Source organism: Chinchilla lanigera, unplaced genomic scaffold, assembly GCF_000276665.1.
Source record: "Chinchilla lanigera isolate Chin_1 unplaced genomic scaffold, ChiLan1.0 scaffold00096, whole genome shotgun sequence".
NCBI lineage: Eukaryota > Metazoa > Chordata > Mammalia > Rodentia > Chinchillidae > Chinchilla > Chinchilla lanigera.
The window spans coordinates 4,098,174-4,122,336 of record NW_004955497.1 but is presented as its reverse complement, the minus strand read 5'-3'; the positions used below and the strand labels follow the sequence as shown (position 1 = coordinate 4,122,336).

The following is a 24,163-nucleotide window of genomic DNA, read 5'->3' as shown; positions in this document are numbered from 1 at the left end:
ATGTATTTCAGTAAAAAATGCATACTATACAGATAAAACCACGAATTTACATTTGATTTTCTTAATTCAGTAATTCAGGTTTCTGAATTTTTTGCTTTTTTTGTACCAGGAATCAAATTCAGGACGTCGTGCTTGCCAGGCAGGTGCTGTGCGCCACGAAGCTAAATCCCCAGCCCCAGAAATGTTTTAAAAAATGAGTTTACTTGGCAAGAGTTTCTTGATTTTCAGGCATCCGCAGTAAAATGTTGCCTTTAGAAGTCTGTGCTGCGGCTGCTTTTTGAAGTCATTCCAGCGATCTTCTTTGAAGATGGGAAAACAACCTTGCCTTCCTCTCATCCTCAAAAGGAATCGCTCCGGGAGAGGACTGAGGGGAAGCAGAGGCCACGAGCGTTTCCTGCCGGGGCTGTGTGTGTGCGTGTCCAGCTCCCACACGGCGCTTGCACGGTGGACAAATGGGTGGGAAGGAAGCGACTTACTGCAGCTTTCTAGGGGCACCAATAGTGTTCTGGAAAAAAATGTTACTGTGCCTTATTTAAAAAGTAGGCTTCATATTCCGTGGCCCTGAGGTTCTTTGACCCAGGAGCATGTAACCGGTTAGGGGGCCAGATAGGCTGATGGCTGAAAGAGTTGTTTGGTTTATCAGCAAATAAGCATGAAATAAATGCACATTTACTTTGTTTTGTTTTTATGATGCAAAAGGTTACTCCATGTTTATACTACTTTAAAGGCATAATTGAAGACAGGAAATTCTTGAATTCTGACTTATTTATGGATTGGGGCAAAGAAAAAAACCAAGTTAGAATTAAGAGTTTTAGTTGCTAATAATCTGCGATGTTAGAATATAGCCAAGACACAAGCTGAGTAATTCTGGCTTCCCCGGTTGTCTTTATACATTGTTACTCATTGTAGAAGGCCGAATTGAAAGAGCTGTATTTAGCTGTATATGTGTAGATTACCAATTAGAGGAAGGCAGGATTTATATTTAGAAAACGTCTGTACTTTTCTAGGCAAGGTTTAAACCTGACTTTTTAATTTAGAGCCATAATGCTATATCTAGATGAAGCCAGAGCTAGAGGTCATTTAAATTTTTTCTTTTATCCAGACTAATCCTCACTTCTTTTTAAGTCAGCAGCTGCACATTCTCCGCAAATTCCGTTTCTAAATCTGAAAGATGCATAACAGAGGCATAATTGCATGTCAGAATTTTCCCTTTAAATAAAGCATTTCCTTTAAGAAAGTCTGTTTCTTCTACCAGGTGAATTCCAAACCTGCTAACAGGCAAGTCAAACGTTGCAGTGGAGAAGCACTTTACTTCAGGTTTCCCTGTGCAAAGCCTAGTTCTCTTTTCTCTGCAAACAGCACATTTCTTGTTCGAACTGTCTTGGATGCTTTATTACCTATTATGTTTCACTGGTCCCCATCTTCCATTCAGAGCGAGCGGTCCTTCTCTCTTGGACCCCTGCTTGAGCCAGGACGGTCCCTGTGTGACAGCTGCTCTCTTTGTACTTCCTGAAACCAGGTGTGGGGTGCGATGTGGGACCCTCGTGTCGCTCTGAACTCTCCAACAGCTGCATCAGGATCCTGTGTAACATCTGTACTCACCAGATACGAGATTTTTATTTCTTTTCTCCATTGTCACCCCCACCTACTTAATGTTCTCTTACCTCTGGTTGTAAAACTAGGATTCTGACTGCTTCAATTCTCGTCTTTTAGATCTCCCCGGGTTCCAGGAAGAAACCAAACAGGATTTACTATATCCAGGGAGTTTCAAGTTTTAGCTGTGTTTTTTTCCTATACCTAACTATGTATCTATTGACAAAATTCCAGTTGTGAGGTCCCAAATTTAACTTGCAGCATTGTACATGAAGAGTATCTTGTGGATATGGTTCAAACTTCTTTAATACCCTTAATCAGGAAAAGGTTGAGAGCATTCCTTTTAGCAGGGAGTACGTCTCGCATCGTATGCATTTATGTTTGTGAATGATTTCAGCTGCGACTTGTAATTTTTTTATTGTACTTATGACATCTTTGGGTGACCACATCTTAAACATGGGACTAGACTACCAAAGCTAAATAGATGTTTTCATCTGTCTAGGTTTTTTATGCCACTCTGGATCAGATCTACCATGGGAAGCATCCCCTGAGGAAGTCAACCACAGACATTCTCAAGGAAACACAGGAGAAAGTTTATGGCCTCCCCTATGTTCCCAATACTGTGAGTCCTACTGTGTGCTATAGAATGGCCCTGCTTTTGTATGTTGTGGTCTACTTTCATCGTGGCTGACTCAAAATCCCTACATTTATGTTGACGTTTCACGTGGGATAGATGCTAGGAATTACCTGGCGCCAGTCATCAGTTTGTATGTTCATATTTTCCTCCCTCTCACTGTCTTTCTAGCTTCCGGGAAAAGTGAGTGTTAAAAAGGCCATTGGAGTTCATTAATATCCTTCTTTTTAGTTATTTTTTATATGGAGAAAAATAATGTTATAAGATGAACATGAGTATCATTCCCTGATTTATTGAGTACCTCATATTTCACAGGGATCGTAATAGATGCTGTGTATCCTATCTCATTTAGCACCCTATCAGGGTAGAGAGCAGGAGTATTGTTACCATCTGTTGAGTTCTATAGAGTTCTATGCCAGGCTCTACTTAGTTGCTCTGGGAAAAGATCTCCCACTTACCTCTCACGCCAGTACTCTACTGAGGCTCACACACGTGGTATCACCTAAGTTCATTATTCAATTAGTGATTGTACAGTACTGGGATTCAGTACCTACCTTAGACTTTCTTCACTAGTCTAAACTTCCTAGAGGGAAGCTAGATTTGGTGGGGAGAGGATTGGCTGGCCCAGTTGGCAGTGCAGCTGGCTTTGGCATTAACTCAGGACTCTGTAGGTTAAGTGTATCCTGACTTAAGCAGAAAAGGGAGTGTATTGATTACATGCGTGTCTTATTAGCATTTCTAAAATGCATTAGTAACTCATCTTGGGAATAAGTGTCCCGTCGGTTATCTTGAGGAAGACTGGCTGACAGAGCCCACCCAGCTTCCTCCTGCAGAACCTCGCAGAATGTGCAGCTGCTCGTGGACAGCGTGTGTCTCTGGTGCTCTGTCCCCAAACGTGGTCAACACAGAAGTCGTTGTGGGTTGCCTCTAGGTACTAGCCATGTGTGTGTAGGGCATGTTCTGGAAAACTGTGTTTATAATACTGCAACTTTTTATATTACTAATAGTGATGCACTTCCACCATTATTCCATATTAAATTAAGAATGCTTACTCTACAAAGAAGTAGCCTCACTGTATCAGCAATTTATTAATATTTGTGTGAGTGCAGAGTCACTCTGTGTAAAGTACAGACCAACTTAATGTTTACTGTTCTTGCTTTTCCATCATGCAATAGTTTGACACCAGAATTTCAGAAGTTCCCCCTCAGTTGTGAGTAGAGAACAGTTTTATAGCATAGACTGACACCCAGGTCTTCTGTTGTCACTTCTCCTCCATTCAGAGCACAAAACACATTCACAGTGTTTTGTTTTTTATATGAGTGACCATCTCTTCTCAGAACTTTTTATTTCTAAGGGATTGTGCGTCTCTCCTACTTTCAACTCAGAGTAGGAGAGCTTATGTTTTTATTTTTATATCTTTTCCTTTTATAAATGGCTGTGTGCTTTGCATTCTCACTCACCTCTGCACAGGTGGAGAGTCAGGTCTGGAGGGAATTCCTCAGCCTACGACCCTCTGACTCCGCCCCAGTGAGGATTTTTCAGATACGCAGCATGGTGTCTGCTTCTGGCCGTGATAGAACCAATTTCTGACCATCGGTTAATGGTCAGTGGTAGTTCAGCAGTTTGAACTGATTTGCTGACTTGTGGGTTCTGGCTGTAAAGCAGAGTTTCCCGCCCAATTCTTCTCAAAGTAGTTTTCTTTGCATAAATCTTACCGTCAGTGAGACAGCCGCTGACCCTTCCTGACCTCATACTGAAAACAGTAATGTATACAGAGTGAGAAAGTCCTGAGCACTGTGTGTCTTTACAGGAGCAAACTTAGTATGTCTAAGAAGATTGTCTTTCTTCTCAGTTCGTAACTTAATGCTCATCTTGTGGCTGGTTTACAAGCTGCCTAAGGCCAAAATAAGAGTCATCGCAGGGAAACAGCTGCTGAGGAGTGTATTGATATTTGGACATTACTCTTGTTAGAGCAGACACCAGCAAAGAACGTGAAAAGAAGGCTCGCTCCTGAATAGCACCTACTCCACGTGGAGGTTTCATTTCCGTATCTGGCAGCAGACTGGCTTGCTACAGTGAAGCAGTGATAACACCGGTTAAAAGCGGCACACCTGTTACTCCGGATTCCCCGAGATAGAGCAGAGGGCATTCACATAAGCTACACAATGCGTTGCTTACCTGGACCTGTTTTTGAGAGGATATTGTTAGGTAGACGGTGATGACCCTGTGAAAGAACACAGTGCAAGCCCAAATTAAGGGTCGGGGACGGGACCTGCTGTAGTCACTCCGAAGGAGAGTCCGAGTCGGGTTTATTGAGCTGGTCTTTCATGAATAGTTTGGGAGGGCTTAGTGGGATGGGCTTGGGTGGTATGAGGCGAATGGGGGGACAGGAGGCCAGGGGAGCGAGAATGGCTGGGTACGTGGCCATAGCGGGCACTGTGTCCCGGCAGAGGAGGCGCTGTCCCTGGCTCGGGTGGCTGGGAGTTGCAGGAGGGCAGACCTGTCGGCTGTGCCGCCGGCCCGTTGGAGAACGAGCAAACACCCTGCAGCCTGCTGTCACGGGAGACTCGTTTCTAGTAAGGCTCATTTCCCTTAAATATATATATATATCTTACAGTAGGTATAATTATGTCTGTAGCATACCGGGTTATTGGAACAAAAAACAGCTGGAAACTGGTAAAGTAGCCAGACACATTAAAGAGCAAACATGCTTTTGCTATATATTTGCATATTTGTTCAATTGTAGTGTTTGTATTATTGATAATGGTGATTGCTATATTTATAAAATACGTTTATATGTTATACTTCCACTGCATGCCTTCATATACAGTACCGGGCCCAGGTGGTGGGATGTAGCACTGAATAAAGCAGATGAAACCCTTGCCCTTACAGATCTTGTATTAGGAGTGGGTTATTTGTAGACATGGGTGTGCCAGTGGCCTATCTACTATGTGACTACCCTGTCAGATATTTCATGGTTAAGGAAAGTATCAGTTGCTCTAGTCAAATTACTCAGCGTTTTGAGCAGGTGGCTTGAACCTAGAGAAGAGAACCTGTGAAGACTGCCCATCCTGACGCATGATGCGGCAGGCACAGTGTGAATATTTGGAGCCAGTTTTTAATACCAGGGCTGAGAACTTCACGAGAAAAGAGGCACCTCTCCTTGGCTCCTGCCTTCTGCACTCTCGGCAGCGTGGCCCCTGCACAGGTCCGTCTGGTGCTGGCATGTGTCCAGGGAGGCTCAGCGTTCCCAGATGCAGCGCCCGCTGGACGCCAAGGGCTGAGCAAAGGGAAAGGCCGGCCAGGACGGAGGAGAAGAGTGGTTCAGAGGCTCGGGCCAACCATCAGGTAGACCTGGGTGTCTGGTGCTTGGTAGGTTGGGAAGTGGTGGTAAAAGCGAAGACGTGGGGAACAGCACGCACTGTGTGGCTGGGGATGGCAGTCTGTGAAACATGGAGCCCGGTGGGGGGGGCATTTTATGGGATGCAGTGATGATGAGTTGAGCTTGACATGGCTGGAGCACACCCAGCTGTTGGCTCAGCAGGCCTGACATGCAGGCCACGGGTTAAGGTGGGAGCTCTGCGATCTGGGCGATCCTGCCCGAGTGAGAAGCTGGTCAAGGAGCCGTATGGCTCAGGGGGCGCGTGAGGGGCAAGGCGGGGAATGTAGGCCCCTGCAGCAGGGGCCGCGTGAGGGCCGGGGCTTGGGCGTGGGCTCCCCACCCAACAGCCTTCTTTCGAGTACCAGCAGAGAACCCAGCGCTTTGCACATACTCTTTCCTGGCTTACTACCTAATCACAGCCGTGTAATGTTTTACTCTGTTCTGTTATTTTAGGGATGTGTTGGTTGTATGGTGGCTTGAAACATTGTTTATGGAATATTTGTTTGAATGTGGATTCCCAGTTCCCAGCTGACAGACTCATGGAAGAAGTCTCACCATATAAGTTTCGCGCAGTTTGAGGGCTTACCCTGTTTAAATTCCTTGATTTTTGGAGTAACTCCTAAACTGCCACTGCCGTTGCCATGATTATGTGTGGAAAGAAAAGTAACCGCTTATTTACTGGCTGGGAGATGGAGTGCAACCAAGTAAGAGGATTGCTTACGCAGGACCGCGTCCCAGATAACTTTCACACAGCCCCTGCGTGGGCAGGGGGGCTGGGGAGGCGAAACCCGGGTAATGGGAGAGTGCACAGAGCTTCCGGGAGCTCTGCTGGCTGGTTTACCGTGGAGGTTTGTTTGTCTAATAGTCTCAAAAGGAAGGGAAAAGCACCCAGTAAGAGAAAGTGGCACTGTTATACGCTGAGTTTTTTTTCTTGTCCACCTGGTAGCCAATTTGTAAGAGCTTTTTTGTTTAAAAAAAAAATGTGTGTGTGTGTATATAGGTATATACGGATATGTGTGGATATATGTGTGAGTGTGTATGTATGATGGCTGACACTGAAGCATTCAAGCATATAAAAATTGTTTTTGTATTTTTAATTCTAAATGCATAAAGCTTCTTTTCCACAGGCAATAATCTAAATTTACTGATTCAGGCAGTGCTGGGGACCCGCCCCAGGGACTTTCTCATGCGGGGCAAATGCCCTATCACTGAGCTACATCCCCAGGCCTCGGCTTCACAGTTTCCTTTCAGTTACCAGCATGAATTGCATCGCCACTTACTGACCTTACATGGCGTCAGTATTCATGATCTTTTAAATACTAATGATCTTTAAAACCTTGTTGTTTGAGTAACGGAGGAAACATGAAGATAAAGAATAACTACCTCTTAAATGATTTCTGCCTTCTAGATTAAAATGATAGATTTTTTTTTTTTCCAATAGTTATTTTCAAAGTAAGACTGGTAAGAGAAGCCGTGGCTACCCAGAGGGGTCTTTATGTGAATAGCTGAGGTCCACTTCTGACCTTATCACACTTTGTCACATGTCAGTTTAAAGGGCATAAAGAGCTCTTTTTTAAAAACATGTACAAAAATACATTGTCCGCTGAACAATGGGAAAAGAGCCCCAGGGTAGTTCAGAGTTCACTGTTGTTTCTCTCGGGAGTGTATTCAGCTTAAATTGTTTGTATAAGTGCTTATACCTCCTCGTTGATCTCTTTCCTGGGTGTAAGGTTCTTTTCCTCCTATCCTTGTGCCCTGTCTCTCCTACCGATGGAAAATCTCTTCCGTGAGGTGGAGGTGCTGTCTGGGTTGAGTTACCTTGGAGGATTTGATGTCACTAAGCAAATGTTATATTAAAGAAAACAATTATTTATTTTTGTTTTTCTTTATCTGAAGTACAAAGACCATCTGGTGCATATCTAGAAACACCTAAGTGGTTAATTGCATGTTAAATTCCTTTCCTCTTTGGCTGCATAAACAACTGAGAAAATATTTACCTTCTCTGTCATGCTGGATTTATTTATGACTTTGTAACTAAAACACAGAAGTGTTATAAATTGAAACTTTAATCTCACGATTGACTCATTTTGTAAAAATTTATATGGTTTCAGTGTGTGGGACAGCTGCAACTCTACATTTCACCAGTTTCAAACATGAAGAAACTGTATGACTGCCAGGTTGTTTTTCTAATACAGTCCTTTGAGCCAAGTCACAGCTTTCATTTTTGTCTTGGTTTTCATGAGTAGCGTTGCACTGGGGGGTGGGGGCTGCAGTTTGACATGGGCTGGATATAATGAACTGAAAATCCAGGGTCCTAGGAGCTGCTCTTTACCGAGTACGTGCTTGTGTTTCCACTGACACGTGTGTCTTTCAGATTTAGGTTGCTTACACCTCACAAAGCTTTTCTCTCGTGAGTCCCTGAGGTAAGTCACGTTCTCGTCCACAGGAGCGTGAGCGGGTTGCAGGGTCTCACTGAGTCGTGGCAGTGCTGGGTATACAGAGGAAGCCGGTGGTGCCCGTTCGCCTCTGTGCCTGAGCACCAGCAGGGCCTCAAGGCGCAGGCAACTCCGACTGGCAGCAAGGTTCCAGCTGAGTGTTAATTTTAAATTTTCATTCCAGTTTGAGTAGCGTGTATGCACAGTTAAACATAAGTGTGCAGGGCTTTACAGCGTCAAGCTGGCCTCCTGCTCTGTGCCTCCTGCCCTCGATTCCCTTCCCGGACGGGAGCCTGGGTCACCGCACCCTCACGTAAGGGTAGAGCTGCCTCCATTCGGTTACCGCTCTCATTACCTTCCTTCCTCTGCCGCGCTCCCTGCCTGTTCTCCGAGCTGGGCGGACCCTCGGCTGGGCGGTGGCAGTTGTCCCCGCGGGAGCAGGGCCGCACAGAACAAGGTCGGCAGCCGTTCCTGAGCGCGGCTGTGGCGTGCGGCCTGCCCCCGAAGCCGTGGCTGCCGTTGCTCGCAAGCGGAGGCCGAAGGCTGCAGTCCGCCTGAGGCTCTGTGTGGTCCGGCCGCCCCAGCTCCGTCCAGCTGGGCGCGCCTGCTTCCTTGGCACCCGCTTGCTGGCCCTGCCCGCCGCGCCTGGAGAGCTCGCTCCTGCCTGCCCACTAGCGCCGCTTCTGCAGACCCGGCCAGGCCCTGTGTCGCGCCGCCCCCCGCCTTGGCGCTTCCCTTCAGGTCGGCGGTCTCCGGCCTGGAGTGAAGTCACACAGCAGCGAGGCCTGTTTCTCAATTGTTCAGTATTTTTCCAGCACCTGGAACAACTACTCAACGTAGTAGTTACCCAGTAAACATTGGTCGTTTTTTTACCATTTTATTGAGGTGCAGCTTTCTGAAGGGCACCACTCCCAATGCGCAGCCCCGTGAGTCTCAGTGGAGGCAGTGCCTGTGTGATCCCCGCCAGATCAGGCTCCACAGTGCTTGCGTAGCTCAGGGGCCCGTGCACCCGCGTCTCAGTCCGGGTGCCTTCCCCACAAGGCGCCTCGGTTTTGCCTGTTCAGAACTTCGTGTAAGTGGTGCCGTACCGCCCATGTGTGTCTTTGTGTCTGGTGTCTTCGTACAGCATGACGTCTGCGGGATCCATCTGTCGTGTGGCATGTTTCAACAGTCTGTCCTTTTCCACTGCTTTGTAGCATTCCGTTTCTAGTATGCCACATTCTGTTCGTTCCAGTATTGGGAGTCATCTGAAGTATTTACAGTTTTGGAATATTATGAGTAAAGTTCTGTAAATATTCCTGTATATACCTTTTGGCAGACATAGCATCCATTTCTGTTAATACTTTCCTGAAGTTAGTGATTGGCAAACAGGAGTTACATCCCAGCCAGCAGTGCTTGGATGACCTGTTCGCCTTACATCCTCTCTGCTGCTTGCTGGTGCGGGGCCTTTTAATTCCAGCCATTTCGGAGCGTAGAACATTGTCTGCTTGTGGTGTTAATGTGTTTTCCTCATGACTAATGATTTGGGCACATCGTGGTATACGTAGGGCCCTTGAATGTGCTCTGTATGTGAGACTCTGGTGGGTCATCTGGATGAAGCAAGACCCACTGGGGGCTTTCACACCGAGGACGAGAGGCCACACGTGGGGCGGAAGGGGGAGGATGAGCTGAGGTGCAAGCGACTTGACCTGAGCAGCCTGAGGGCGGCACTGCCATTAGACGGAGAAGACGGGGGTGTCGGCCCATGGGGAAATCAGTTTGGGAAATACTGCGTCCGAAACATTAGGCAAACGAAAGAAGGTCCCACTTAGGTGGTCATAGGAGCGGCCGTGCTCGCAGTGCCCAGTGGGGAGGGCTCTGCGTTGACTGTGTCTAAGCCGGAGAACTGGGTGAGAGCGCCCCGCGGTGCGCACAGAGAAGACGCGCTGTGAGGCGAGGCATGCCTCTGCTAGTGCGCTGGCACCTGAGGAGGAACCCGGAGAACGATGGGGAGGAGACCGTGCTAAGAAGGCGGTGTCCTCGAAACCAGCTGCAGAAGGTGTCTCGGGGATGAGTGAGTCACTGATTGTTTCAGCAGTACCTTTAGGTCAGGTGCGCTGAGGCCTGAGAATTAGGAAAGCTTGCATAAGAACAGTGTCTTTCCCCCTTGCCCGCTCTGCACCCAGCTGCCTCCGTCTGGAGGGCACCTTGCTGGTGTCCAGGCCCTGCCCACCTCTGAAAGGCAGATCGCTGGAAGATCCCCAGCGAGGCTGAGCAGCAGACTGCGCAGCTGAGCCTCGAAGCACTCGGGTGTGTGTGGGTGTGCCAGATTGGCTTAGGGTTTGTCCTTTCCCCATCCATGTCTCCCTCTGCTAGAAAGCTCTTTTGAAACTCAGCGCTATGTTGTTCCAAGACCCAGCCTTCCAAAGTCCTGGCAGGCTAGCTTCAACATTCCATGTTCAACCTTGCCTGAGCCGGGCTAGGTCCCACTCACTCCCTGAGCTTCTCCAGTATTTTTTGTCGTGCATGCTCTTGAGTCCAGCCCAGAGGCCAATGTAAGACCACAGGAGTTGGGACTGCCTGTCACTAAGCCAGAGAAAGTCACAACAGCACCTGCGTCCTGTGGCTGCATCACCACTAGACACCCTTGCGGTGGGGTGAGTTTCTACCCACTCCAGCCCTCGCAGAAGGAGGCACTTCCTTCCCGAAGAGAATAGATAAGTACCAGCCCACGGAGTCAAATGGGTGAAAGTAGCCTTGGGCCTGACCCCTGCAGGACCAGCGTCCTCCAGGCTCCAGCCTTCCTCCTGATGCTTAAAAGTTAGCAAAAGAGTTGGGCAGGTCGGTCACATTGTCTAGGTCTGTGTTGTAACCCAAATTCCTCCTTAGCCGGGGGAGGTAAGGTCGGGCCTCCAGCATCTTGGAGTTGTCTGTGATGACCTCAGCAGGCCTGTGCCCGTCCTGACTTCTGCATCCCTCTCTCATACCACATGACAGAGAAGCCTGTTCTCATGGCATGTAACGTCCCCGCGAAGAGAGCCTTATGTATGATTTTGTATTTTTTAATTCATTTTAATCTGCAGGCTGGAATCTAATTTTTAAATTTATTGGAACTCACATTTTAAAAAGAAATAAAAACATTTAAAATTTTTAAAAAAAAGAACAGTTTCTTATCCAGGTGGAGTGGTGAGATAAAGTCCATGTGAATGCGTTTCAAGAGAAATTGGAGGGAGAGAAATGGGAGACTGAACGTAGGCAGCTTTTTTTTTTCCCCCACAAAAGAAGGAGAGAAATTGGACTTGGAGGAGATGGCGGAATGAATTGCTGTTTTATTTGATGAATTTCATTTTGATTAGTAATTAGAAAAGACATGTGCAGGCTAATAGAAAGCTCTATTAAGACCGAAATTTTGTTGCTGCAGAAGAGAGAGGGAATCAGTGTACAGGCGAAGATTTTCTGTGTGCATAGAAGGTCAGCCTGGACTGGGAGCACAGGTGGCCGTCTCTAGAATGGGAGCTGAGATGGACGCAGTGTGTAGATGCGGGTGTGGAAGTCTGTGCCGGGGCTTCACGCCGTGCCGTGGGAGGTGGCAGCAGGCGAGAGTGCGGGTGAATGGCGGTGCTGGCGGTAGAGGAGTGGGGAGCGGGGCTCAGGTGGCCACAGTCAGGCAGAGATGGGAGGGGTGGAGATACAGAAGTATGGACAGCGGAAGGGCCCTGCTTGGTGTGGTGCTGCTGATTTGAAAGGAGAGCCACAGGGATGGTTACTGCCTTCCTCGGCCGTGTTCAGTGGGTAGGTACAGTGCTGAGCTTTAACCAGGGTTTTCCTTTGGTGAAATGAGCACAGCGATACAACATAAGGCTCACATGTGAGAGTTATGTGAAGGGCTGTGGGATTTAACTGGGTAAAGAGGGCAGTGTACACACGATGAAGCCAAGGCAGAAGGAACTTGGGTAGTGGATTTTGAAGTCCTGGTGGTGGTACAGATAAGATGCTTAGGAGTTGGCTGAAAAGACAGGAGTGTGTGGTTAAGGAAAGGAGTGCTTCAGGTTGCTATCACAGAAGGGTTTCATGTGTGGCATTGGTGGGGTCTAGGTTGTCACCTTGGAAAGTAGAGACTGAATTAGGGCCAAGGATAGTACCAAGGAGGAAAGGCTTGTTATAGTTTAGATTGAGAATGTCCCCCAAGAGCTTCATCTGTTCAGAAGTGGGGCTTTTAGAGGTGAATGGATTATGGAGTGCTCTAGCTAAGCGTGATGTTAGGAGGTGGGGTCTAGTCAGAAGAGACAAGTTACTGGGGGAGTGACCTGGAAGAGTATGTTTCTGTCCCCAGCTCGTCCCTTCTCTCTGTCTCTGTCTCTGTCTCTATGTCTCTGCTTCTTAGCAGAGAGAGACGTGAACTGCTGTCCATGACATGAACAGCTTTCCTTTGTGGCAGACCCTCCCATTGCACAGTTTCTGCACTTGAGCCTGCTAACTATGGACTGAAGCTTGTGAAATTGTGAGCCAAAATAAACCTGTCCTTTAAGTTGTGAATTTCTGGTGCTGTGCCCCAGCCATGAGAAGAGTGACTTAAGACAGATCTGGGGACTGGGACTGGGTATTGTGCTTTAACTATTACTTGACCATGTGATTTAAAAGCCTTTGAAACTGGCTTTCAGAAGGAATTTGGAAAGTTTTGGAAGTGTCAGCAGAAGAATTCCTAAAATGCTGTAAGCTGAACTTAATGAGACATTCTGGTTGGATCTCACAAGACCAGTGTGCTGATAAAAAGGCAGATGGTAAAGACCAGACTCACATGATTTCAGTTGGGAAAAAGGGCTCCATCGGCAGTTAGATTTGAAACCATGTTATGTTATGCTCCAGCAGAAAATTTGTCATCATTTGTTCATGTCCTGGGACTTTGCGGGAAACTGAGATTAAGGATGGTGGACTCACTAAGTTGGCAGAGGAAATTCAAGGCAACCAAACATTCAGGCTGTGGCATGGACAATGCTGGTGGCCTTTAGCCATATCTACTATGATAGTCAGGACCAAAAAGCAGAGCTGAATAATTTGCAGAGTTTTGCTAGTGGCCAGAAAGAAAGCAACTGTAATACTGGGGCCTGTAAAGTTGGAGCACAAAAGAACATGGTTACTAAAAAGATTAGCATGAAACACAGCAAGTACTTTGCATCACGACAGTACGAAAGAAGCCTTGAGCACATCTCAGGAATCAGTGAGACACCACTCTTCTCAGGCTCCAGGGTGCAAAAGTGGAAGACTCCTTTGAGAAGAGAACCCCAGGGTACCCTGCTAGAGAAGGGCTGGCTGCGGAATGGTCTCCCATTCACAGTGTTTAGCTATCCTGATACTTAGAGGCCTCTGCAGCTGTGATTCAAGGGGCCCTTGCTATTGCTTGAGTGTCCAGGCATCCCATGTGGTGCTAGTTTTTCAGATGTACAGAATGCAAGAGTTGTGGGGTCAGGGAGACTTCTATCAAGACTTCAGAAGGCCTAGGAGATAGGCATTGTGCTCCGAGAGGACAATGTTGGAAGCTGTGAGAGTGAAGCCAAAAGTTCATTGTAGGTCCCAGGAATCTGGAGAACCCAGGAGTGTGGAGTGTCTGCTGAGGAAAGCTGGAGGCAGTGAGCAAAGCTACCCCAAGAAGGAGGCCATGAGGGCTGCAACCAGCAGTGCCACAGGGGCAGAACTGCCCATGCCCTTGGAGTACAATTCTCACCCCACTTCCCCTGCATGATGCACATAGCACTGTGGGATTTAATGTTTGCCTTGCTGTGTTTCAGTCTTGTTTTTGTCCTGTTCCTTCCTATTATTCTGTTCCTCGCTGTTGGGTTGACAATATTTATCCTATGCCATTGTATGTCAGTGTGTCGGTTTGGGGCTTTTTTTTGCAAGGTGAAACAGTACAATAGAGGACACACATTTTATAAGATTACTTATAATAGTCACCCAAAGAACGATATACAAAAGAGTGCAGGAAATCTGTCCACACACTAAGACCAAGGAATCCAGCTGAGGGCCTGGATCCTACGGAAATGTCTTGCATGAGTCCAGCTGAATAGCTGGAGCCCATAACAATGCCTCCTACGAATCCAACTGGAGGCCCAGAGCCCATGACAACGTCTCATGCAGGCCTGCTTCACAGATCTGCGCTGGGAAGGCCCAAAGGTCAGTGGTGGAATCTAGGAAGTCTGTGCCAGTGGGATGAAGGACCTGTGCTAGTAGGCTGATGGATCTGCAGTGGAGCCAGGAAGCAACGTTCAGAAGAACCAGAGCTCCCCTGAAAGGTACCCCAGTCAGTAACAGTGAGGTCCCAAGCTCCTCTGATGATCAAGATGGCTGAGTTCCCATCAGGAAAACCAACACAGCAAGCTTCTCCAGGAAACCAGCAGTGCACTGTCTTCCCCTCTGAAGCCGGGAAGCGATGCTCAAAGTGAGGACCAGCACTCTCCCAAAGTGAACCAAAGCCATTCTCAGTGTCAGCAAGGTCCCAAGCTTCTTGGAGGATGCAAACAGCCAAGTTCATCAGGAAAGCCAGCATGACAAGCTCCTCTGAAACAACCAACAGCTCCTTATAGCTTCGACCAGCTCCCACAGCCTTTCTCCACTCCCAGCAGCCTCTTTAGTTCCCAAAAAGCCTCCTCCTCCTTCTCCAGCTCTGCCTTGTATGCTGCTGGCAACAGTCCTCAGGTGGGCCTCCCACACCCAGCACCACGCTTACTCAGTTCAGCTGGGGGTTATAAGCTGACTACCAGTTGTCAACCCACTACAGTCAGAAATATTTAACTTTCTTTTTTATTTTTACAGGGATTCACAGTTAAGAGTTTGCCTTGAGTCTCACGGGAGACTTTGGAACATAGACTTTTCAGCAGTGCTGAAACTGTTAAAACTCGGTGACTCTTAGAGATAGACTAAACGCATTTTGCATAAAGAGATGGACATGAATCTTTTGGATAGTATGGGTGGAATGTTATGATTTAGATTGACAGTGTTCCTCAGAAACCTCCTGTATTCAGAGGTGGGGCTTTTGGGATATGTGGGAAGTAGAATTCTCAGTGGAGATCCACATTTCTGTTACAACAGAAAATTGAAGGAATCCTTGAAAGAAGGCAGATGGAACTGCAGGAGATTTGGCTGATGGCTGGATTTCAAAAAGCTTGGTAGAAGGCAGAGGAGGAAAAAGAAGGAAGTGGGATGTGGAGCAGTGCTGGAGACTAGTGCTTCCTTGGGTCGCCTCTGTCAGCGGGTTGATAGTCACAGGCTCAGAGGTTGGCCTCGAAGCTGTGAGTGCTGGGTGTGGGGAGACCTCGGCAAAGCACCTTGAGCTCCTTCCCTTAACTGACATTGGCAGCAGAGGCTGGCGGAGAGTTAGTCTTGCTCAGAGTGCTTAGGCGTGGGGTGAGAGGAGCTCGGGATCCACCATGCTCTAGAAACAGCGTCAGAAAGGAGGGCACAGAAGGTAAGAGTTGCCTCACATAGTTTGTAGAGGAGAAGTACAGTATTTCTCTGTCTTCATGTGTTCCTGGTACTCTGTAATGGCGGAGGCCAGGATATGCATTTAATGTTGTGCTGAAGGTAAGTAGCTTTCCAAATTTTGGAGTTGTGTGATAGAGAAGGAATGCAGTAAGAATTAAGTTTGTTACCAAAGGAGTGTTGGTATATGTGGCCTGCCATTTGGACTGGCGTTCTCCCACTTATGCCAATTGCTGTCATGAAGTACATTCCATATGAACTAAGCACTTATGTGGAAAAAACCTTAAAATTCATAGGCAAGCCAGTTTGTTGTAACATTTATGGCAAATGGTTGACATTGTTGCTGCTGAAAGATCTCATACAAATAAAACAATAACAATAGAAGAATGAAAAAATATTTTTAAATGTCTCAGCTTTCTCTTATAGGACAATGGACCAAGAACATCAAAAGGTCAGTCCCAAAATGAAAATAGAAGTGATTACTTTTCCTAGCACTCAAATACACAAGTGGAAATAACAGTGAAATGACACACACACTTACCAAGTTAGTAGATATTTTATAAAAAGACAACAAGTAGTTGCTACTCCAAGACAGATGTTTTTATATTTATTCATGGGAGGATAAGTAGGTTGGCAGGAGCAGTCAGGAACCTGAAGAGCTTATGTAAGCTAATAATGTAACTTCTGGGGATTTATTGTAAAGAAATAAATAGAAATTAAATCAAGCTTTATACTTGATGCTCACCACATGCACAAAAAACTGGAAGGAGTCCACTTTCAAGGAAGTCGGGTTACCTGTGCTGTGCCACGAGGCCCGCTCGGTAACAGTCCAGCTCACCTGTCCTTGGCTTTTTGTCCCCCACAGTTGTGGCTGTGTGACTCGATCTGACCAAAGAATGCAAATGGAAGTGCTGTGTAGCGTGTCTGGGCAGCGCCTTTAAGAGCTGGGTGTTGATCATGACTCCTCTCCTTGGCCATGGACACTCGGGGTGGTGGCGGTGCTGATGGTACAGATGCCTAAATGCTGCCTGAAATGGGCAGGTTGTGCGCTCGAGGAGCAAGCAGAGGTCAGGGTTCAAGTTACCACATCATACGCTGGCATAACCTGACTAATGACCGTGCGACTTAAGAATGTGTAGCCATTAATGCTCATAAAGACTTCCTAGTATAAATGGGGTGAAAAATGTATGTAATTATAAAGTGATCTTTTTAGAAGAGGAAAACATTAAAATATTAAGGTTTATCCCATGGTCATGGATTAAGGATGCTTCATTTTTGGAAAATGTTTTCCTAACATTCCAGTTTTTCTCTAATGAGCACAACATGTCCTTGAGAAGTCTAAAGGAGAAACATGCTCGCACACACCCCTGAGTTGTGCTCAGTGACATGGGCATTCAGGTCTCTGTGCCACTAAAAAGTGCAGCTCATCAAGAGGACAGTGGTCTTGTGGCCCTTTTTTATATCTAGACAGCCTCCCTGGGATAAAGGTTCAGGACCAGGCTTCAATTCAGTTTAGAGTGGAAATTCCCTTTCTCTCAGATTTTTGTTCTGGATGCAAAAATCCATCTCCCCAGAGCTTAAATACTTTGTCTCTTCTCTAAGAGCTCTTGCAGGCTGAGAATGCAAGCTCTCTTGCCTCAGGAAAGCTATGTCCTGAGAGAGAGGTCCTTTGTGGTGATAATTGAGCAGTTACTCATCAGAAACCACTGTGCAGGAGTGTCATGGTAGAGAGCATTACAGAAAGGTAAAGTGCATTTCTGGGCTGGATGAAATATGCATACATTGGGAATGAAAATAAATGAAGTCCTGACCTCCAGTGTAACGGTATTAGGAGTGGGGCTCCTGGAGGGGAACTTAGGTTTGGGGATGGAGACTTCAGGGAGACATTAGGGCCCTTTCCGTGAGAGAGACCTCTGCACTATGCACCAGCCACAATATGCTGATACTTGGTGCAGAGTGGACGCTGCGCTTCACACTCCCGTGGGCTGGGCGGTAGGCTTGCCTTTGCCCTGCTGGGTGTCCCGGCCTTCTGCTCGGGAAGTAGAGTACGTGCTCACGCTCCCTCCCCACGATCTGAAACCTTGTCCTAGAATGTTATTCTTTTGGCTTCAACTCTTTCTCAATTTTTGTGCCCATTTTCAGTATTATAGAAGGGATGCAGATAACCCAGGGGGGCATAATTCTCTGTGTACTTGATTAATTTAGTGTGCAGATAAATTCCTAACACTGGGACTGCGGGGCTAACCAGCAGGCAGGGTTTATATACCAACACACACTGCAGTTTTAACCCACATTATTTTACCTTGACAACCCTAAGTATGATTTTAATTTTTGTCAATATTGTAACTTCTTTTTGCTTGCAATTCTTTTATTACTAGGGAAAATCAGCGTCTTTCCCTATATTTTCCCCCATCTTTTTTAGCTGAGAGAGGTAGTAAAAAGTGTCTAGTTTTGTCAGCTTCCCATATTTATGTTGATTTACTTTTGCTATTGATTTTATACATACAGTATATTAATCATTTATCTTTGTTATAAGTACTTCCCATTTTGTTATTTATCATCTCCTTGTTTGATTTTTTTAATATTTAAAAGATTATTTTTGTTGATTTCTGTGTATGTTGCTGGTTTTAGTTAAAGCTATCACCTTTCATGCTTATAAAAAACTTCATAACCCAAGACTATTTAAATTTTTTCCCATATTTCCTTTAGTACTTTCATTTTATACGTTCCCTTTTAAATTGTTTCACAATTTTGGGATAAGGTAGGAGACTGGAACCAACTTCAGTTTCTCTGGTTGGTTTTTGAATAACTTGTCTTTCCACTGTAGATTTGAAAAGCCTTTGTCAAATGATGAGTTCTTGTCTACAGGTTTGTTTCATTTCCGAGTTTGCCACTTGAGAAATTCTTAGCCAGGCTGTGTTATCATGTGTGGATTTATGTTAATGGTTGGTTTTCTTAATGGTTGGTTGGTTAATGGGCCTTTGTCCCACTATGCCATTTACCTGGTTATTATACCTTTCACACTGTCATACATTTACCATGTTCTTAGAAGTACCTTGTTAAGTGTATTCTGAGGGAACCTGTCTTCTGCCCCTTTTATTTAGCTCACTGTCATATGTAAGAGTTACTTGTTCTAGTTTGTTAATTCTGTGGCCAGCAATTTTAATTGAAACAATTCTTGCTACCTAGTGACCAGATTTTAGGGGATTTTCTAAGTGTAGAGCTCTCTGAACATTTATAAACAATACTTTTGGTACCTTTCTAATGTTTACTTTTCTTTTGTCCTGGACTGGTTCAGTGGCTTGAACTTTTAAAATAATGCTAAGTAATAATGGAAGGGTGAGCATTCTTGTCTTTTTTATGGTTTCAATGGGATATTATGTTTTGATGTGTGATTTGGAAGAGGGCTGCTTATGTATATGTATTTGAGAGAAGAAATCATTGCAGGTGAACTGGGCGCGGTCTCGCACACCTGTAATCCCAGCACTCAGGAGCTGAGGCAGGAGGATCCCTGCGAGTTTGAGGCCAGCCTGGGCTACAAAGTGAGTTAAAGGCCAGACTGCATTACAGAGCGAGACCCTGTCTCAGAAAACAACAAAAAAAAGTCACTGCAAGTAAAGAGTAGGGTGTTCGCATTCCAAAGATAGGAGCCAGAAAGTCATGAGGGGACGGCTGTGTGAGGTGAAGCTCTTGTGGGGAGTGGCAGCCCAGCAGAGCAGCGGTGGCACCGAGGAGGGGAGCTTTGTTAGGCAGGACAGTAGCAGAGCGGTAGCCGGAGTGGAGAGCGCTTAGACCCATATGGCCCAAGTCACGTCTCAGGCGTCAGATCTTCCTCCCTAAGAGGGTGGTGTCTCACCCATGAAGCGCCGGTGAGGAGCAGGTGAAATGCTGTGTATGTCAGAAGTGGCTAGCCCGGTGTCTGGCACAGCGGACAGCAAGCAAATGCCAGGTGTTGTTTTTGGTAGAATAATTAATGATATAGAAATTGAGTGGGGGAATAATTTCCTCAGTTGTAGTAAGATGAGTTAAAGCAGGAAAAGCTAAAATAGACTGGAATCTAGAAATTAGAAAAATCTAGCATTTCAGAAAAACAGACTGAAACGTATGTCTCAGCATGCCTGTGTTAGTGACTTTGGGGCGATCTGTGCTCTGCGAGGGCAGCTATTTGCCAGACCAGCAGCAGTCCCCGGAACAACACACAGCGGGCTGCCTGCATGGCGGGTTGTGCCCCTCTGCAGGCTTCCGATGGCTGAGGGTGGCTGACCTGGGAGCCCTGGGCGCATCTCGGTTTGCAGGCTGCGTATTCTGTAGTTGTGAAAGAGTCGTAAGCTTACTGCTTTCTGAAATACACATCATCCTCAGATGCCTAACTCAGTGGTAATGCGATCACTCTGCACATGTGTATGTTTTTCTATGTCTCCAGGAAGCTTTGAAATACTTGCTGATTTATGGAGAGTGAAAAGTGAACCAAGCTTTCTCAGAACATTTAGAAAAACTCAGACACTTAAAAGCCAAAATTAAACAGTATTTGAAATGATTTATACAATGGCGGCAATAACTTTTTTCCACTTAAGCCAAAGTATAGTCTAAACAACTCTCTCACACCACTAAGCCCTCTGAATGGAAGTAATGGATGTCTATAAATCAAATGATAGTTTATATATTTGTTTCATAACCACTTTCTCTAGCTCATTTTCCCTCTTAAAAACTGGTGTATCCTCTAAAAAGCTGAACCAGTCCTGTAGTGAATTAAAGTGAGTAGGGAAAAAAAAAAACATGGAGAGCTATTGGAGAATAATATGCTGCCCCAGTTTAATTTAGAGAAGTACTGTATTGCGTGGAAGTAGAGCAGTGCTAGCCGCTGCTGAGCTGGCCTATTTGAAAGAAGGGAATTTAGCCGGAAGCTGGTTTGTCTCCCTCCTGAGTGAGAGGCGGTCGCTGTGGTGTGGTGATCCGAAGCCAGCCTCGTGGCACAGTTCTAGGGCTCCTCAAAACACTGTCATCAGAATTATTTTCCAGTAACTTCTTTCTTGAAATAGTTGAATACCGTAAGTTTCAGAAATATTTCCCAAGTTCCTTTCACCCAGCTTCCCCAGTGGTAGTGTCCTACGTAAGCACAGTATGCCGTCAAGTCCAGCCATCGAACCTTGGTGTAATACTGTTCCCTCAGTGGTCTGAATTTTATGTGCTCTATTTGTCTATTATGATTGCTCCCGAAATGTACTGTCTTTTATTTCCAGCGAACGTGTATCAGCATGGTTGTGAAAACTGACGTAGAAATTTAATCTGTGACCTGCAACTCCTCGTTCCTGTCTAGAGGGTACCAGATTCCAGGCAAATGAAGACAGAAGCTATAGAAAGGGGATCGCGGAGTCTTGACATGACTGAGAATCTGCAGCCCGTCACAGGGTTAGGAAAGCAAATAATGTGCATGTAGTACCTGTAGAGAGCCACGGAGGCCCTGCTCGCTCCAGGGTCCTCGCCTGCTGGGTAAAATGCTCATGTGAGCTTTTGGCTACTGTTTTATTTTTGGCCTCTTTCTAGTGTAGTGGCACTGATTGTTCTTTCTTTGTTCTTGAACTGTTACTGGGTGGCTTTTAAGCATTTTGACCACACCCATAGTAAGAAATGCATTTCACATCATAATCTGATCTGTCATGCAGATACACATGTGTACATTTAAGTGCGTATGTGTGTGGATGGGTGTGGTGAGAGGTGGAAACAAGAGCACCACAGAAGTTACCCTGTCATGTGTGGGTACCCTGGTGTTTTCTCTTCCGTTTCCTATTGCTTGTCACGGCCTTCTGTATTGATTTTACAAACCCCTAGAGTATAATGACTTGCAGTTTGAAAAACTCCGCGTTACCCTGTCTTGCCCCATGGTTTTGCTTCTTTCTTGAGTCAAGATGAAAATTTTTTCATACAGAGATGTTTTAAAACTAGAACCAGGGGCTGGGGATTTAGCTCAGCGGCACAGCGCCTGCCTGGCAAGCGCAAGGTCGTGAGTTCAATTCCCAGTACCGGAAAAAAAAAACAAAAAATAAAATAAAATAAAATAAAACTAGAACCACAACTTCTGCTTAATCCCAGCACTCGAATTTCTCCTCTTAGTGTTACTTCATTTGATAGACTTCTTTCAGGAGGGAGGCTTGTGTACATGCACAGTGGAAGTGACGTGACCTGGGCCGAGGACGCTGTCACAGAAGGGAAGTGCTGAATTTCGCCTCGTGGGGTCAGAGATGACTGAGATACGTGAGAAAGTGGCTAGAGAATAAGTTAGTTGGGATTTGCTTGTCGATGGGGAGTTTGGTGTGTCAGGAAGGGCTGTTGAATGGGCTTGAAAATAAGACTAGGATCAAAGCGTAGAGGCCTTTGTGTCTGTCTGCTGAAGGGGTTCCGCGTGACCCAGAGGAGTGGAGCGGCCTCGGGGTGGGGGTTGGAGCGTGTAAGCAGAGTCCCGCTGTGAGCACATACAACCATAGGGAGGCAGTTAAGGTTCTAATGTGGAGGGTGGGCTGAGCTAGAAAGCAGGAACAAAACAGAACCCATCTAAGTGACAGATCAGAACAAATATGAAGGTATTGTGAATTTCCCCCATATACTTTAAAACATCAATGTTTTATTTGTGAAGTAATCCACTAGATAATTTTGATAGTATTTTATTCTCCCATCCCAGCAACCCCTGGTTTTTAAAAATGTATTTTATCCAACATGTAGTAGTTTCATTCAGGAGGGTTGGAAGTAGCCAAATCTGTCCTGGAAGTTCCTCCATGCGATTTTTCTGTTCTTCTTCAGCTTTGTGTTCTGTTCTGAGGAATTGCCTTCATTCTACCTTTCCTCTCTTTCTTTTTCTTTTTTTCTGTTTTTGGTTAGATTTTGGTCTTGGCAATTAATTTTTGTTTCCAGTAGCTTCTTGTTATTTTCTTGCTTTTCTGTAGCATCCTCATCTATCAGTCAGTCAGTCAGTGAGTCTGTCTGTCCATTCACCCATCCATCTAAATACTTAATACAGATGAATGGGTTTCATTTTGGCAGATTCATACGTCACATAATGTACTTTGATCCTTTCACCTCCATCATCCTCCCTGATTTCACGTCACAACATCATTGTCTTGTTTAATTAATGCAACTTTCTGCCAGCGAATAATGTGTGTGTACACAGACCCTGTTCCGAAGGCGTGACAGTCTGGAGAAACGTTGGGCAGGATCGCGATCTGGGCACTGCCGGTGGGGACGGAGGAGAAGGGGGGCTACTGGACGAGGGCTGTATTGTGACAAAACTGTCAGGACCTGAGGATTGACTGACACTAACTGAAGATAAGAGCGAAGAATTGGTGTGGACTCACAGCCTGTGGGAAGTGCCTAGGAGAAGTCCACACTAACATCATACTCAGTGATAAAAGACTGAAAGTTTCCCTTAAGAATAAGACAACGGTATCTGCCTTTGTTCCTTCTGCCAATAGTGTAATAGAGATTTCAGCCAGCGCTACTAAGCAAGAAAAAGAAGTAAGGAGCATAGTAGAAAGCCAGAAATAAAATTATGTTTTTGTATACACAAAATTATATCTTGTATATAGAAAATCCTGAGGAATACCCCAAAAACGATTAGAAAAAAAGGCCTTATCAAGGTCAAGATCAATACAACAATTATTTTTCTTTAAAAAAAGAGAATTTAAAAACAGTTCTATTTTGAATAGCATCATAAAAAATAAAATACGTAGGAAGAAAAGCAAGAACTTACAAAACATGATTGAAAGAAATTAAAGAAGACCTAAGCAAATAGAAACATGTCTCATATTCATGGGTAGGAATTGAACATAATCTCTATTGTAATATCAGCTACTTTTTACAATAATAAATGATCTGATCATAAAATTTCATATAGAGAGGAAAGGGACCCAGAATAACCAGAACATTCTCAGAAAAGAATAGGGTTCACTCTTCGCAGTTTCAGCACTAATGCAGTTACAGTAATCAGGACTGTGTGGTACTGTTCCAGGGTAAATGTGTGGAGTACAACCAGGACTCTGGAAACCCATTCGTTCATCATCATTTATAGTATATATATGATGATATATATCTATCATCATTTATAATATATATAGTTTTGATAAGGGTGCTAAGACAGCTAAATACGAGGAAAATTGTCCTTTAAAGAGTGGTGGAGGGCGGGGGGAGTAGTTTAGTGGCACAGCGCCTGCCTGGGAAGCACGAGGCCCTGAGTTCAATTTTCGGTACCAAAAAAAAAAAAAAAGAATGATAAAAATCCACATGCAAAGGACTCCTGAAATTTACTCAAAACGGATAACTGAGTTTATTCATGTACATATTTGTCACCTTGGATTAGGCAGTGGTTCTTAGATGTAATACCACAAGCAACCAAAGAAACAAAAGATAATTTTGACTCATTAAAATTTAAAAATTTTTTCTCAAAATACAATATGAAAGCAAAATGACAGCCCATAGTAGAGGAGAATACGACTGACTGATGAATGTTTAGTGTCCAGGATATAGAGAAATAAATAAATCTAAATCAATTTAAAAAAAAAAAAAAGCAAAATAACTCAATTTAAAAATGGGCAAAATGTTTGAGATATTTCTCCAGGGAGTATCAAGAGAAGGCCAATAGCACATGAAAAGAGCTGACTGTCATTAGTCAAGGAT

At 45.3% G+C, this 24,163-nt stretch overlaps 1 protein-coding gene across 2 annotated transcripts in view; it reads left to right on the top strand.

The window, feature by feature from the left end:
* Window positions 1–24,163, top strand: part of Mipep (mitochondrial intermediate peptidase) — a 131,910-nt gene that overhangs the window by 74,663 nt on the left and 33,084 nt on the right. For both annotated transcript variants that reach the window (XM_013505468.1, XM_005406325.2), the window contains exon 16: window positions 2,096–2,215. In XM_013505468.1, coding sequence (XP_013360922.1) covers window positions 2,096–2,215 — 120 coding nt within the window. The remainder of the gene's footprint in view (window positions 1–2,095; window positions 2,216–24,163) is intronic.